We start from the raw sequence: 17,880 nt of genomic DNA, 5'->3' as shown, positions 1-17,880 counted from the left end.
ACATCATTGTATTAATTGTGGGCTACACATCACATAAAGATCAATCTTACAATAATTTCCAGTGTGAGAATTTTTAACGTGCACACAGAAAAACCCAAGTTTTCCTCTAAATAATTCAGGTTTCTGGAGCAGAGTTCTAATTATTCCTGGAGCCATTTTTGAAGTGCAAAAGAAAGGAGGAGAAGAGGTTGATTTCCAAGATTGTAAGGAATAGCTTCTTTATGGGGAAGAAATGTGAAAAAAAAAATTGTAGGAACCATACTTTTAACATAATTTCTTTAACATTAATATGTTTACCCAGGTTTTTAATTAGCAAGGAAGACTGAGAAGGCAGACACCTTATAATATCTGAGACGGCTTATTTAGCTCCTGGGGTCACAGGTCTTAAGAGTCCTAGATCACTGACCTCTTCTAGCTGGCAGGCTTTGATGACACTCTTGTATCGGTATTCATCATAGGATACACCAAAAATTATGTTTTCTTTTATTGTTCCAGGCATGATCCAGGAGACTTGAGGTGAAAAGGATATCCTTCCAGTGTGTTTAATTTTACCCTGCGAAGGCTCCAATTCTCCCATTATCAACATCAGAAGAGAAGTCTGAAAAATCATTAACACTTGGTTAGTATATGAGAGATCTATACAACTATAAGAAATGCTAAACAAAGAGAGAATTGCTCTGCTAAATCACTTAAATGGTACATTTGTCTTGTAAAGAGTGTCCCTATACGTAGTGTTCTAGTGTAAACTGCAAGTAGTAGAGATTGTCATGATACATATGGTTCTGAAAGGCCTCTGAAATGAGGGAAACTTCATTTAATGAATGATAAAAATTGTGTGAGATATCTTGTGAAAAAGGCATGCTGCTGCAAAAGTATGTGTTTTTAATTAAACTTCCAGTAATTTTACAAGGTAAAAATGCAAGTATCTGTGAGACACATAGAGACATAAGGTATTAGTATTTATGGAGATTGTTATTTCATTTTTAACATTATCAGTGACTATTTTGTTTGTTCTTTGTACAATACAATTCATGTTTACAATTTTGCTAATGTTCATAAGCCTTTTATCTGTATTGCCTTGAAAAATGCAATTTCTTTGTGTATGTGTATACAACTACTCAAAAACTGCTCAGTGTGATCTGAATTTTCCTCTGTAACTGTTAACTCATTTACGTGAATACATGACCTAAGCATATTTACTATTTCCCTTCATAAAAGAATTGATTGCAATTTCAGTACTGACATGTTATAATTTCAGAGTTAATCAGTAGCTTGTAGTAACCTTGTCACACATCACTGGCTACTAGATCAAAGAATAGAATTGAGAAATACAAGGAAAAATATGTTACAGAGCCATTCCAGTGGTGTTCTTATCACTAATAAACAGTGAACAAAGTTGGGACGTAACAGCCAAAGATCTAAAAATCTGTCTAAGTCACAGTTTCATGCTGTCAAGCCCAGAAATCCTTTGACAAGTTATACAATACACAAGGGGAGTCTCACGAGATTCTTTCCATTATACCAGAATCTGACTTCTCAAAAATGCTGAGTAAGAAATTTCTGAACTTGCAAAGGACAGGCACTTAGTATGTTTTGCACACTGGATGTTAAACTATTGCATCTTGTGCAATGTAACACAAATGGAAGAAAAAACCCCAACCTGACCCTAACTAATATTGAAGCAGTATTAAAGAGCTGATGTCAGGCTTATAAGTGTGCAGTCTGTTTCACGTGCCTGACAATTCCTGGGAGATACAGTAACAGCTTCAAGCAACATGAAGGAAACCTCAAATTAAGAGGGTGTAAGGGAAGGAGAAATTGGTTGTTTTTTTTTTTTTTTTGGGGGGGGGGGGTATAAACCTTATTTTTTGTAAATTTCAGATAATATTATAACCTTTTATCTTTATTGCCTTGAAAAGTCCAAATTTGTTGTATGTATATACTCACATAAATTGCTCAGTGCAACCTGAATTTTTCTCCATTTCCTTAGTAGCTGAGTAAAGGAGATATACATACATCCTTCAGCACTTTCTAGTTGACATTTTTGTATTACAAGTATCAGCTTTAGCAATAGCCATCGGAGATTATCAGCAACATAGGAATTCTGTTAATTCAGAAGTACCACACTAAAATGCATGTCAACATATCAGCTTGAGGACAACATCATGGCCTGAGTTCCTTGTTCTTTCCTATTGGTATCATTACTGAAAAATAATACAGAAGCCTTGACCATATTGAAATTGATGGGTCCTTTGCTATTGACTCCAACAGACCAAAGATTTTACCCCATGCAAGTAAAAGAAATCATGAGCATGTTCACCAATAATTTCTTAAACAGGAAAAGCTGCCAAACGCATAATGAATGTTTGACTTTCACATCTCAGAAAAAACAGTGAACATGAAAGACTCATCTAATTACTTGCTGTTCAAAGTGAATGAGTATCATAGTTCAACTCATTTTATATTAATGAGGTTAATCAGATGTGTTATCTGCAAACTAAATGTTTTGATAACATTTTGGGGTCCTAAAATGATGATTAATCTAAACCACAACTTTTCTCAGAAAACCACCAGTTCCAAGAGCACCTCCCCAGGCTTTCACATGGCACTCAGGGAGCCTGTCTGAGTGAGGCACTATAGGAACCAGAGCACAAGTGACCAGGTATACCACATGTCCAGGGCATGCATCGTAGTTACCTGGCTAATCCATGTCAGGTTTATCAGGTTACTGACAACCTTGTGTTCAAATTTTTCCTTAAAATGTTAGCAAGGCAGGAAAAAAAAAAAAAAAAGCCAGCTTTCTAGCACACTGAGCGATTTGGATATGTTCTCCAGTTTATTGTTTTAAAGGCAGGGAGATTCTCACCATGAGCATTAACTTTAGGTTTCAGTCTGCATTATTCCTGCAAATCTCCTTTTACTTCCTATGAAAAAATAGTTTTGTCATTTAAATTGCTACTTCCTTATTAAGTCTGTATCCTTGTATGTACAAAAAATACCCAGCAAACTCTTTCTCATATTTACCACAGAGTAAAACTTCAAATAACTATTGGCCACTTTACTGAAATTTACAGTTTATCCATATTTTTCCCTGCAGCCATGATTTTTACAGTGAGCACAGGATAGCAAGAATACAGTAACAATACAGGTAACAATACAGATAAGACAATATTATTGCTTAAAATTATTAGGAGTATTGTTGAGACAACAGAAATAGAAATACCTTGCCTGCTCCAGTAGATCCAGAAACAGCTAATAACTGTCCCTTCTCAATCTTGAAATTTATATCCTGAAGAACAGGAGAGGCATGAAGGGGAAAATTACTGAAGAAGAGATTATTGTCAGGGTTAGGAGCTTTGTCTTCCTGGTTTGCTTTTACAAAGAGCTCTCCAATTCCCTGCAACATACACAGATGTGTATTTGTATGTATATAAAAAATAAATAAACATGCATATGGACACATGTATATCATACTATAGACCTATGAAAACATATGAGCTTAATTTTTTAATGTTACTTTTCCTATCTATAATATATTCATTATATTCTTAAATATATTGCTCCTAAATTTGTGGACACAAACAAAATTTGCCTTTTATAAAACTGATTTCCAATGTTTATACATGCCACAGCCTGATACTGTTTTTAGGCCAACTTAAATCAGAAGTAACTACTTATTACAGGCCTTAACACTTATTAAAAGGTCTCTTCCAAAGTTTCTCAACCGTGGATAATTTGATATCATGCATTAATTACTTTCCATATATTTCTTACCTGCTGATAGCTGAAGCCAATTAAAATGAAGGAGTGTAGGCTGCTCTTAATAGAGAACACCAAGGCAAATATTGGTAAAAAAGATACACTCTGTGTTTTAATTTACTAACCTCATCCCAAAAAGCTGTTACTTTGTCCAGCTCAACCCCAGTGGTTGTCAGATTATACTCCAGGGCTTTATATTCTTTTTTCAGCAAGAAATCCTAGAAACACCATGAAAGCAGAGGAGATGAAACAGTAAGGGACGGTTGTATCACACAAAGCAGTACCTACTTGCCAACAGTGAGCACTAGCTACTATTTTTGATAGTGCTATTGCATTGTAGGGTCTTAGAGAGAGGCATAAATATAGTTTATACATCTTTCAGATGCAGAAGGAAACTACCAATTCTTTCATTGCTAGTGAAAACATAACCATAGATGTATTCAGCTCTGGTTTAGAAAGAGTATCAAAACTTGACATTTCCTTTGCTTTCAGGACTTGTATCAGGCAGCATCACTCCTCCAACCTTAATCCTTTTCAAAAAAAGCTTTGGGTTTGGAGTAGGATGTGGAAGGTTGCATTCTGATAAACAGTGAAACAAAGCAGCTATGTGCTACTATCGCTTTATTCCAAAACTGCAAGAGTTTAAAAGAGTTAGAATGATGTCTCTACCAACAAAAAAAAAGGTAGAGAATGATCCTGGCCAGTGCAGCACTGAAGTACTGTAATTTCAAATGACGCAAGTCAGCAACCTGATGCTTGTGTTACCTTCTGGGATAATGTTAGAAAAAAAGAGTAAGCCTATGCTAATGTAGGAAAGATAACTTCGCTACTCCATTGTTTTGTTAAGGCTATGCAGTCTGTATGTACCATCTTCTCTGAATTGTCTTTTTAATTTATGTGAAACCAAGTAGGTCTACATGAGCAATACAGTAGACAAACTAAGCAGACACTGGGCAAAATCAGTTCTCTACAGTAAAGTTGCAAATTTCCCAAGCAGAAAAAGCAGAAGGGAAAAAGCAGATGATTGAAAGGGCAGGAACTTAAAAAACTGTAAGGCAAAACATACAGAGTTTATGCAAAAAAAAGGAAATGATAGCTAGGCTTTCTTTCATAACAAAGGCAATGGGGTCATCCAGTGAAGTTGCTGGAGCAGTGATAGAGAAAGCACACTGATCCTGAAACATTTCATGGTCTAGAAAACATGGGTCTAGCTATGGGGAAAATACAATAACCCAGGAGATATATCTGGCCCAGTGAACTCTCTAAACTGATAAGAAAATTAATCAGAGAAATGTATGAGTAGTTTATTATTCTTGTTTATGTTTCTTGTGACAAGTAAAGGGCATCAGTGTTCTGGGATTCTGTGCAGTCTGTCTATGGGGTCTATACTGAATCTGCCACAAAGAGATGATTATAGATTCCGGAGCACCCACAGAGCTAATATCCCCAAAGACAAGCGTTCGGCAAAGTGAGGGCAATGGTACAACAATTGGGCTTGCCAGTTCTGTGACAGGGCATTGGATATACACTTCCAGGAAACACGAGAGACAGGAGGCCTCCACCAATGCCTAGGGAACCTGAGAGCACAAAGACTGCATAAATTGGGACCCAACAAGGCAGTCTTCTGAATGTTGAATAGAAAGGTTTATGGCTAGACTCGAATTTTCCGCCCAGTTTAAAATCATAAAAATCCAGTACTTGCTATTCTATATGAAGGTTCAGATTTCTGATTAAGATCTTTAAGTTCCATATTAGGTATTTTTATCACACTAAAAATAATATAAACTATGTTTTACCAAAAAATATATAAATATGTAGGAAAAAAAAGCCTAAGATTTCACCCTGAAATAGAATAAGAATTCTTTTCCTGAGGAGTGATATCAAAACAGCAGATAAAACAGACAGAGTTAATGAGAATTCAGCCTGATTTGACTCTGCAGATAAGCCTCTCACGCTGGCATATGAGCAATTGATCTCAGTAGGTAAGGTAGGTAATAATTATTTGACCAGTATCTTAATTATGTTTACTACTCATAATGAATGAGATGCACATTTGCATAAGATGCACAATCTCCTGCTGTTCTGGCCACTAATAGCTAGAAAAACAGAAGATCTGTGACTGGAAGCTGTGCTATATAAAACATGTACTAATTTTGTACTTCCTTTTCTGAAGGAAAAACATTTCTTAAGCACCACAATTCATGATACATTTTTATTAAGTTCTTTATTCTGCAATGAGAATAAATAACTAAATGCCACTGTTTCAAAAAAAGCAGCGTGCAGGTATCACGAGACTCCTGTGGTTATGCTGCCTGGGGAACCATATAACAGTATCAAGATTTATAATGACATTTCATGGTGTGTAGTCAAAGCAACATATAGTATATTTGGAAAGCCTGCATAAATGCTGTGCGCTTTTGTTGATCAACTGACAAGATAACATGCTATAAAGAGTTAGCTTGCGTACTTGGGAAGATTTTAGTGTATGTACCCTACCTGTATTTTGTTTATTGCTCCAATAGAGTCATACCAGGTCTGTACAGACCCAGGAAACTGCCTGGTCACTGTCATCCGAAGAACAATGCAGAAGGAAATGGTGGTAAATATTTTTCGGAGAATAATTCCTTTAATCACAGCATATGGAAGCACAGCTAAAAACACCACAAAAAAGCCTGAAAAGAAGAAAGCTGAGCTGTTGAAATATCTCACATAAGCAGCTTTTCGGGTAAGCTTCAGTTCAGTTCTGTTATAAAAAGAAATAGAAATAATTAGTATAGGATTCCACAGTTTACATCTTAGAAATATTTTGAATGGAACTGTTGGTAAAAGAAATCACTCAGAGGCTCATTCATCGTTCTTATTTTCTAGCATTGCAGTTAAAAAGCAAGTTTCGAAACAGTTTTTGGACCTAAAAAGTAATTGCAGCCCATTTTTGGCACCAGTGTTCAGAGATGTCTGAGCAAATAACAATGATCTTTCATGATTTAGATACTTCATAAACCACAAGCCTCTACAATTCCTGGCACAACCATCTTTAAGCATCTGATGCTGTGGTACATGATACACTCCCAGAATCATCATCCCATACTCATCTGATCATCTAGATACATAACTCCCCTAGAAATAAGATACTTTGAAATGCCAGATTTGCTATACGTGACCATAAAAAACTAAGAACAATCCACAATACGATTATAGTGTCATTTCCTTTTGCAGAGCACCCTACTAAGAGTTTCACCCATGAAGAAAGGTATCAGTTAACCTCAGCTTGAAGAGGTGGAAGGCAGGGAGTCTGCCCTCCACCTTCCTTGTTCCATAGAAGCTCAGTCTACGGAGTAGCTTACTGACTGCTGTGCAGTCAGGAATGCAAAAGGTAATTAATCTTGGCTGCTTCCACAATGTGTATGTATCTTACAGCAAGCTATTAAATAAAAAGAGAAATAATTCAGGGAGCGTAATTCATTTTCTGAGTCGATAGCGCTAACTCGCGTAATTCATTTTCTGAGTTGATAGCTCCAACTCACACTGCTGAAGCTTTCTACTGACTGCTCTCATTTTGACCCTGTTCACTTCACATTCCTCAGGTGCCCCGCAGCTCAGCTTTGACTGAACAGAGGCACCTCTGCTGCAGTGAAAGAGCAAATGCTCTGCTGCAAGAGAAATTAACTGGGGCTAGAGATGGAGCTAGACCCCAAGGTGCCCATTCAGTGGGTGAGTGCTCTAACCACTGGGACACTGAAGAAATTCACAGTCACATTGGTGACAGTAATACCTTGTGTTGCAAGGCTGAGTACCAAAACCTCTATGTGTCCTGGTATTGGGCCAGTGTCTGCACGCAAAATCCATCCAGGATTTTGGAGCTGTGTGGAACCCCCTTTCAGCTCCACACTACACATGCATGAGACTTCCACATGCATCCAGCATCTTACCAACTTTTGTTAGCTAAAGTGTTCTTAAAAGTCCCTGACAGAAAATCTGAGCTCAGACAGTTCTGGAGCAGGGTGCCTAGCACTTCTTGTTCTGTATTTCACAAGAGAGGCTTGAAGACAGTAGCCGGGCATGCAGACCACCACCACGGTAGTAGTCACTGCCCTGGAGAAAGGGCTTGTAAGTCCCTCCAGAGCTTCTATGAGACTGTGGGTGGCAGCACTGAATAGGAATAACAAAGATTTTTGGGCTTGGTGCTCATCCAGTCCCACACAAATGCCTGGGTAGAAGCTCTCAAAAAGCCCCCCAGTGCTGAAGCACACAGCCACTACTCTGAAGAGGGAGAATGAAAGAACTAAACCCCTTCAGTAAGCTCCCAAGTACCAGCCACAAGCAAAAATTTTCCAGACATGAGTCTGTGATACAGGCTTGAGAGCTCTGTAAATTAAGCATTTATTTGGGACAGATCTTGTGGATGGGCACTTGCAGTGAGACATAAGGGACACTATGAGCCTCATGCATGTATAGAGTGCACACAAGTGTATGCCTGTTTTTGAAGTGATGCTGCAGGAATCAGTACAAATACATGAGCTTGAGATACTTTGCCTTATGTGAAAGTGTATCTACCACTGACAAAGTATAGACATTCCAACCTTGGACTTCACCTTCTCCAGTGCTATGGTATGGTTCAAGAGAACAGTTTGATGTTGTGTTTTTTTACTTCTCTGAATACATTGCATAGCCCAGAGGAGTCCAGGTATGTTTATTCAAACACCTGTTACAAATAGTTATTATCAGTACAGATTTAAGAGGGCACACAGGAGATAGCCCGTATTGGTCCCTCTGAAGTGTCACAGTTCTCTGGGGGAGTTTGCCTGCGGCAGTGTTACACCTGCAGGATGGCCAGCCCTGGCAGCTCAAGTCTACCAGAGTAAGGGCACAGCTCTATCTAGTTCATTAGAGTTGATTAAATGGGTTGCATCAGAAAATGCCAGCATGCAGAAGTGGTCTGGTAATGACTGAGTTATAACACACTGTTACAAAAACACAGGCATGGCTTCATGCGCAAGGTCTTGTCTCCTACCAGCTTAACAAACCAACTGACTGGGAGGCCCTGGCTCAGCAAGCAAAATTCACAGAATCACCTTGATTGGAAAAGACCTTGAAGATCATCCAGTCCAACCATGACCCTCACACTGACCAGTCTCAACTCCACCATATCCCTCAGCGCTGTGTCAACCTGACTCTTAAAACCCTCCAGGGTTGGGGACTCCACCACCTCCCTGGGCAGACCATTCCAACGCCCAACAACCCGTTCTGGAAAGAAATACTCCCTAATATCCAGTCTAAACCTTCCCTGGTGCAGCTTGAGGCCATTCCCTCTTGTCCTATCACTTGTTACTTGGTTCAAGAGACTCATCCCCAATTGAAACTCTGACAGTCCAAGGTTGACCTGCTCCAGTGATGTCTTCACCAAGTGATCTGTTGGATCACTCAAAAAAATATGGTATTTTGATGCAGAGAAGTAAAAGAGAGACACTTTGATCTTGTAATATTGCTAGCATTCTTGTCTTTTAAAAATCCATTCATAATATAATAAAAATTGAATTCCAGCATTACAAAATTTACTACAAATTATTGTAGAAAATATAGATCATAAGATGACAGTCCTTTTTCCAGGTTTCTGAGACCATTTTGTGGACTAAAATTTATTTAATTCATTTCTACAGGATTTGTTCACAATTTGTGGTCTCAAATTTCCTAAAAGTGAATGTGACTAGTGACACCAGGGGAACCCTAACCTGGTTCCATCCTCGAGCTGGAACTCCCAGCCTGGATTCAAACTGAGTTTTCCCTGATTGTTTACAGTAAATTATTACAAATTTTAAGATTTTTGTTATTCTAAAGAACACTTCACCTTCCCCAAATTGTCTGTCAGACAGCAGCTGAACAAGAAGGTGTTTGTGTAATAATATCGTTTCATCTCTTCTATTTACATGATAATAATACACTTATATGTCTTTTCTTTTATTTTATTTTCCCAATCACACACCTGGCACAGAATTTTAATTCTCTGTAAAGGACTAAACAAACACACGGGACAGCTTTAGTGAAGCATCACCCATCAATCAATATGTCACTTCTCCTCCCTTTCCCCAGAACTCCCTGTGAGAAACAAAGCTCTCCTTCTCATAGCTCTCAGCTAACTAGGTTAGCTCTTTTACCTCCTTTCTGCTTCAGGTCTTGTACTTCCAGGTCAATTTTGATATTAATTGAAGAGATAAGCATTATATATGGCTATCTACAGACAATAAATTTAATGCAATTGTGGAGGGTGAATACATGAAGCTGTGCTACTTTAATCCTTTCACAGATTGCACATAACATTTAAAACCAGCTTTATTGCATTTCTCAGAAAATGTCTGCAGAGGACTCATACTGTTTCCTTCACTGCAGAATAGAAAAGTCTGCAAAGCCTTAAGTAACTATCACAAAAGGGCTTTTTATTGTTAGATGAGGATAGGGTTGGCCAGAAACAAACACAGATGCCACAATTGTTTTACCTGTGCAAACTAACCACTGAAATATCATTATAACAAATGAGGAAGCAAATTAAAAAAATAAAAAATCTCACCTCCATAGTGAACTTGACAAATTGGGAAAAAACCCAAGCCGCAGTGTGGGAATGCACAGTTCGTTTATGAAGGATTAACATTTGTGTGCTTTACTTCTCAACTAACAAGACCACAGATGGTGTTCATAGCCACCTCTTTTTTTTTTTTCTGAGCACATAAAAATTTTGACTAACAAATGGAACACTTACTCACGGATGCTTTCAATCATTTTTTCCATTGCATCTTCCCAACAATAGGCTTTAACTGACTGTATATTTTCAATTATTTCTGAGGTGATGACAAGTCTCTCATTGATCTTTCCTGCCCTCTTATTCCTACAAAGTAAAAAGGCAGTAGGTCAGTCTTCATCTTTCTCATCCTGTATAGATAGTTTGTATCCCATTATCTTATGAAAACACTTTCCCTATATGCCTACACTTAAAATGTTTATTTAATAGAATTATTAGAAAGAATGTGAAAGGAATTATTAGAAAGATAGTAATCGTTAAACTAAGGAGAAAATACAAGCTCTAAAAAGAATAAATCAAGTCACTAACTAGGAGTTTCAATTCTACAAAGCATTATCGCTATTTACTGCACGTTAGACCCTTCATTTCGTTAAGTTTAGACAGCTGCTGCTAAGTAAGTAAAGGCTTGTCCGTAACTTTCCCAACACAGCCAACACTGTTAGGGGACCTCTCTTGTAACAATGTCAAACTAGAGACCCTTAATCAAGTGGTATAAACCTCTTAAACCAATGTATTTCAGGAAAATATATTGAAATATTTTAAAACAGTCTCATCACCTGTATTTCATCATCATTTGTCCCAGCCAGGCTTGGAAAAAGGCCAGAACTATTAAAAAAGCAAGTCCAGAAAATGCAGAAGCTTCTAACATATCCCAGAGCAGTCCCATCAGCAGTGCCACTTGTAAAGGTGCAATCCATACAAAATGAGCCAGAGCAAGACCCTGTGGAAGCCCACAGCAGAAAATAATAATACAAGTTACAGATGTGCTTTGAAAACTACATGGAAAGAAAGAAGTCATTAAAGTGACACTTTGAAAAATGTAATGAAGAATGGTACAAATATTTCCAGTAGTAAAACAAGTTTATAAAGGAGGATTTGTGATCCTGAGCACATAGCATTCTGGGTGTTAATTATGATGACAGTGCAGCAATACATATACATTCCACACCTAAACTTTGATTTTTGTAAGGCAAAGTTCAGGCTGCAGTTGTCTCTTTGCTATGTATACGCACAAGGAAAAATCCCAGCTTTGTAAAAGTAAACATAATTTGCCATTGATGCTTGCTTTTTCAACCACTGCAAGATGAAAAAAATGCACAAAAGAATCTTCTGAGAGTGACTGAATCTGATACAGGAGGCAAATATTATTTTGATGAAGAGATGACTCTTGTGTGAACACAACGAATTCAAAACAGATTTCTGCCTACTTCAGCCATGTTCCTTCACATTAGGGAGGTTTTGGACTGAATCCTGTGATCGGGCTGCACAGGGGTCTGTGTTATTGCAGCTACACTGCTGCAATGATAGGGCACTTGTGCTAGCTTGTTCAGTGCTAGCTGACAGTGCTCTACATAGTAATACAGTGCTTAAAGTAAATACAGCCTACAGTTCCAGCCATGTGTCTACAGTCTCTCTGATCTTGCTTCTTTCATAGGAAGCAAACCTCATACTACCAATGGGCCAGTTAAACATACACGCTGAACAGAAGTTCATAGAGTTTCCAGTCCTCAAAGCCATTAGCAGGGATTTACCTCTGTGTCTTTAACAAAAGAGAAGTTTTACAGAAGACTCTGGAAGTATTGTCTAAGACAGATGTGTTCGGAATGATTCCTAATAAGGTCTTATATCAACACTTATTCACTTTTAAGAGAGTGGGTAATAGTAGCAACACAATGCTGAACATCATTGCTTGTTCAATGGCAGGAACAGACTGGATCGCCTTAGTGAAATGATATGGTGGTCAGGAAAAGAGGTTGGAAGGACTGAACCAGCCAGTTCTGACCTCTGTGAAACCAATGCATAACCCAGAGATTTCCTGGCAGGTTCTCACTGGACTGTAGTACAAACATGTTTTTATAGTATACCTGATTTTTAGGTTTGTTCTACTAATCAGCACAGGAGACGAAGGATGTCATAAGTATCAAAACAAACATTTCCATTATCACATGCCTAGACATTTTCTTAAGGTAGTGATTCATTTTGTATCTACAATGAGCACTCAGTGCAGTTCGTCATTTATGCTCCTTCCTTCCTTATATTTGTCATGAACAGCTTGAAGTATTGCATTTGTATTTGATGGATCACCAAGTGGATTAAACAACCAATGACGTACCTCATCAAATTTGTTCAGATTGTTGGAAAGAAGACTGACCAATTGTCCAGTACTTATTTTATCTAGAACTCTGCTTGACAGTTTTAAGATCTGTAAAAGAAAACAAAACTATAGAAAAATGGCCATGTAACTCATCCCCATAAAACAGAATAAATACAGATAAAAATAATAAGCAATGGTACATTAGTATAAATAACAATTCACTTATCTGCTCATGCTATAAAGAAAGTCTCATTAAACTTGTTATTCATGTCACTTGAATTTAAGATAGTCATTAAATTGTTTTACAAATATTGATTTATTGACTTAGTCTTTGCTTTCTGTTGAATATTTTATGTATATAGATATATATGCAAATGCAAGTTTAATTAAGCATGCATGCTGTGTGTCGCAGCGCATCCTCAAAAATCTCCTACTGTGCCTATTTTGACAAATACCTTTGAAAGATGTTTACACACTGAGCTTTATACTAGAGTAACTAACATGTTTGTTTAAATTATTTGCTTTTGGTATTGGTAAAACCAAATACCTTTTTAAATCTTTGAATTTATGAACACGTGATGCATCAGTATCTGTTGATTCTTCATGATATAGAGATCTCACACAACATTATTCAAACTCAGTCCCTTCTATGTTATATTTATTGTTTAAATCTTCACCTCTAATCCTCTTTTGAAAAAATTTTTTGGCCACCAGCATATGTCATTCTGCCTTTGCAATACACATGCATAACAGGAGCACAGTGGTAGAACAATTAAGGCATCTCACCACATATCCAGCAGCACAGAGGCTGACTTCAGTCAAACCAGCTGCAGATGAGTATTTAATTCTTTGGACTTAGGAAATGAAGAGCTGTCAGAAACTGATGTTAGCCACATTATTCTTTTGTGCACTTTGTGTACCTTGACTAACAAAACTATCAATCTTTCAACAAACTGGCCTAAAAGTTACGTAGGCTACAGACAGAGGTTTGGCTTTGAGCGTAAATGAAACACTTACCTTCTTATAAATCAAGCTAAACATAGCTATCCTCATTTGCATTCCTATATGATGAAGACCAAATATAGCAGGGTGTATGAGTAGTGTTCTCACAAGGAAGAGAAGGCACAAGCCAATACCCAGGTAGTAGGCTATGGATCTTTCGTCGGAGTTGTCTGGATCATAAGAGGCTATTATTCTTCCCAGCAGAAGGGGTTGCACAGATTTGGTGACTTCCTGCAGATGGAAACAAGAAAAAATATTTTGGTCAGTAGTTTGTTCATTTTTTCCAAATGGTTAACATGTTAATTTCAAGTTCTACCAAATGAGATTTACAGCTTTATATCTTAAATGAGGAAGCCAGGTCTGTTCACTGTGCAACCACAGAAAGTTGCAGTAATTGCTCAGGAGAACAGACAACTCACTGCTCTCTTAACCTGTGATGCTCCTGCAACTCCACCAAAGCGAATCTAGATCGTAAATTTTGTTTGATCGTTTTCTACAGAAGTGACAACTGAGATTAGCTTCCACATTTACTTTTCAGAGTTGCAATGGATTAGCCACATCATATGACTGAATCCAGTTTAGCAGGCTGGATCTCTGTTTTGGCCCCTAGGGAACAGTTCTCACTGCACTTTACTGGACTTACAGGACACAGGAAGACTCAGAGCTCTTCAAATGACCACCACCAGAACAAGACAGTGAAGATATAGCTAAAATATAAAGTAAATGGAAATAGCAACAAAATAAAAGCATAAACAATTTGATCATGCTACTCAACAGTTCTAGACATTGTAACCAGGATTGTTACAAAAGCAGTAGGAGAGGGCATAAATGGTAGGAGAGGCACGTTTAATAAAAGTCCCAGAGAGAAACCAGTCCCTCGCTAAACTGCAAGGCATCCAAAAGATCTGTTATAGCCCTGGCTTTACCTTAGACTGCTATTACATTTTTTCTCAGCCTCCTTTTCTGTTGTAATTAAAGCCCACTAGCATTATCTCACCTTTGTCTTCCATTTCCCTTCACACCCTCACGATTCTCATACTTTCACTCCTATAACCTACTCCTTTTGCATCTCTGCCTCTTGCCCCCTCTTTTCTTACCCAATCCTTCCCCAAGAAATGCAAAAATCATCAGTGCACTGCGGTCTAACAATTTGCTTCATCTTCTGCATCAGCTTCTGAAGGGTATGAAGTATGTATGTGATCCTTTGCTTCACTGTTATATTCAGTATAAAAATACTTAGTGCTAAAAACTTTTATGTGTGTGTCCTTATCCTTTCTGTTGTGTCTCAGCAGAAAGCATCTAATACTTCAAAAACAGTAGGAAACTACTGAATTCTGTTTCGTGCAGATATGTTAAATTCTGCCAAAAAGTTATTAGTACTGCCTTCCAGCTGAAAACCACACAGACCACTATAGAGACTCAGAGAGAAGTGAACTAGTGGAGTTCAGCTGTAATTAATGTTTACAGTGAAAAATAGGTTGGGAAAATCCCCTTTAATTTTTTTCCTTCTCCTTTGGGTTCCTTTTGGTCTCTTATAGAAGAGCAATCCGAAGTACTTCTACAACCTGTACTGTAACCCCTTTTGAATGTCACTGTTGGTAGAACTGATAGTCATCATACACTTTTTCCACAGAAGAGATGAAATTTTACATTTCAAATAGCATACCTATGCTACGCACTACATTTCACAAATTAAACACCACTCTGCCACAACACAAATGCTGTAAACCTGGAGCCAGCTTTGACAAAGACTTCAGTGTTATTAGTAGGCAAAGGGAGGAGTGTTTATTAAAACACACATGACCCAAGGCAGCTGTGCTTAGATCATATGCATCCCGAAGTGGCAAACCAAAACTCCCCAAAACTCACAAAATACAAAACAGTCATCTCTCAAGGACAATGTGGTGCTTTCATAGTCTCAGAGATTCCAAGATAAGCTTTTGTATATAGGCTTAATATAGCAAGATTTTTTTTTTTTATTTACCCTTATTCTAGTGAAAATGCCATGCTCTGCTGCTGTGTTTGTTGTGACTATAAAGGTATTGCATACATGTCTAGTTTGCTGGAAAAAAACATGACTTACAGACTAAGGGTAGAATAATGGCTGGCAATAAGCCAAATCATTTGCTATCTCATGGGGCAAAAAAATCCATGGGTTTAAGGTGGAGATTTATCAGCTTACTTACTGAAGATGATATTATCTAGTCTACATACAAATGAAAGCAGAATTACCTGTTTTCCAATTTTCCTCTTGCAATCTCGAAATTATCCACCGATATAAATATGGATAAATGAACTGATTAGAATGACCTGCCTAAAAAATGGAATGGGATTTGTACATCTAAGAGAAATCCAGTTTTCAGGAGTCATGTTTTTCCTTCTTCTGTCCTTACTCTTCCCTCTGCATTCATCATAAGCCATTGAGAAACTCAGAAACGTCCCCCTCACAGAAATCTTTATTTAAAGAACAAAGATTTGAAGAGAAATGAGAGTATGACACAGGATACCGTGCTAATCTGACCTGGTGTGGCTATTCTTACGCAATGAGAACTTTTACGTTACGTGTATCCCCCATATGCTCAATCACTCTGCATTTGAAGACAATAATGCACATCTCTGTTTTGGCATATGCCCAAGAAGTGCTTCGGGACTTTCATATCCCTCCCTGCCTTCTCACTCACACCCGTGACCTATATGCGAGAACTTCAGGAAATCCTCATTAGGGTCCTTTGGGATATGATACTAAAACCATTTCTAAGTTAATGTTAGCAGCTGCTGTGTCTGAGTGGAAATACACATTTCATGGGGATGAATATAAGAGAAAAATGTAAGTAGGATCAAACCGATCCTCACAGCAAAGCACCCAATTTGTTAGACAGTATGGTGCTAAAAAGCAAGGTTTTTGTTTTACTGCCATACCATCTTTTCTTTAGATTGAAAGACACATCTGCTGATGAGGTGAAGCACAGAAGCTGTTTTGAACAACAGGGGAGCAGATGCATTAGGTGTAGTAACTCAACGTGCCTAACACAACACGTGTTGAGGGAGAGTCGTAGTACTCTAGGGGGCCAGAGCGCAAGTGTCCACCCTGCAATAACATTACCTACAGTGATCACAGGAAAGGGAGAGACGGAAAAACTCCTAGACTTAATGAGAGCTAAGCTGTGATGCCAGTTGCAACAACTACACAAACAGCAGGGATGTCAGCAGAGTTTAAAACACACTCCAAGAAAGGTGCCGTGAAAACATCTGAGAGATTAGACAAGAGAAGAGCTGAAAGGAAAGTGAAGTTCAAAAGAAGGCACAACTTGGTTGCACCTATGCCAATACGGCACAACATCCTGTCCCCGTTCAAATTAATGGCAAAGCTCCCATTAATTTCCGTGAGCAAGGCCTGAAAAGAACACCAGTGGCTTTAGCAGTGAGTTTTTTGTCTTACAGATTTCAATAAAATGAAGACTAATGATAACAGAATCAAGAATTTAAACTAACATTTAATCTTTCCCTGTTCACTGTGAAAGGTGCAGATTTTGTTTCATATGTGCTATCCTATGTCCTATCACACATGTCTGAGATTTCTTAAAGGAATTTAAGAAAAAAACAACCAAAGAATATGACTCAAAAAATCTGTAGGCCTGTTCTGTCCTCACCTGGTCTAAAATTGTACTCAATTAAAAAAGTCCACATGGAAAAATCAGCCCTGCACAAGTCCCACATGTGCATGCCCACACACACTTCACATGCCTGTACTCCGGGAAAGGAAGTTACCCTCAAAACTGCCTGCAAAAGCCCTCAACCACTGCTTAACTTTTAACAGGAATGCATTACCACGGAAGTTTCGGCTGGCAGACTCTGCAGGAACACCTATTATAGTGTACGGTAGGCTAAATTTGTAGAACTGATGTTCTTTTTAAAAATACAAACCTGACATAAGGAGTTGCTGGCTTGGTGAGGAAAAAGGTTAAAAAATTAAAGGCAGTAATGAGATGAAAGGAGCAAATAAAAGACAGAACTGGGTAGGAGTCCACAAAGAAAGGGTCTTGTCCCAGAAAAGAGCTGCCAAACAGGATGAAAGAGTATAGAAAGAAGGGTTATTACACAGCTCCTTAGATAGCAAGGGGCCCTGTCCTAGATGGTTAACTGCCCTACCTGGACAAAGACAATTAATTGACTCATCAATTTCCATTCTAGCCACATTGCCTCCTGCCAGCCCTGCACAACACTCTAACAGAGG

The 17,880-nt window shown here is 38.1% G+C and overlaps 1 protein-coding gene across 1 annotated transcript in view; it reads right to left on the bottom strand.

The window, feature by feature from the left end:
- Positions 1 to 17,880, bottom strand: part of CFTR (CF transmembrane conductance regulator) — a 91,681-nt gene that overhangs the window by 56,921 nt on the left and 16,880 nt on the right. Inside the window, exons 4-11 of the mRNA XM_074825474.1 lie at positions 13,662 to 13,877; positions 12,663 to 12,752; positions 11,107 to 11,270; positions 10,511 to 10,636; positions 6,256 to 6,502; positions 3,885 to 3,977; positions 3,224 to 3,397; positions 407 to 598 (exon numbers count right to left, since the gene is read on the bottom strand). Coding sequence (XP_074681575.1) covers positions 407 to 598; positions 3,224 to 3,397; positions 3,885 to 3,977; positions 6,256 to 6,502; positions 10,511 to 10,636; positions 11,107 to 11,270; positions 12,663 to 12,752; positions 13,662 to 13,877 — 1,302 coding nt within the window. The remainder of the gene's footprint in view (positions 1 to 406; positions 599 to 3,223; positions 3,398 to 3,884; positions 3,978 to 6,255; positions 6,503 to 10,510; positions 10,637 to 11,106; positions 11,271 to 12,662; positions 12,753 to 13,661; positions 13,878 to 17,880) is intronic.

The sequence above is a fragment of the Strix aluco genome, chromosome 5 (genome assembly GCF_031877795.1).
Source record: "Strix aluco isolate bStrAlu1 chromosome 5, bStrAlu1.hap1, whole genome shotgun sequence".
Classification (NCBI taxonomy): domain Eukaryota; kingdom Metazoa; phylum Chordata; class Aves; order Strigiformes; family Strigidae; genus Strix; species Strix aluco.
The sequence above is the reverse complement of the archived record's forward strand: the minus strand, read 5'-3'. Positions and strand labels throughout refer to the sequence as shown.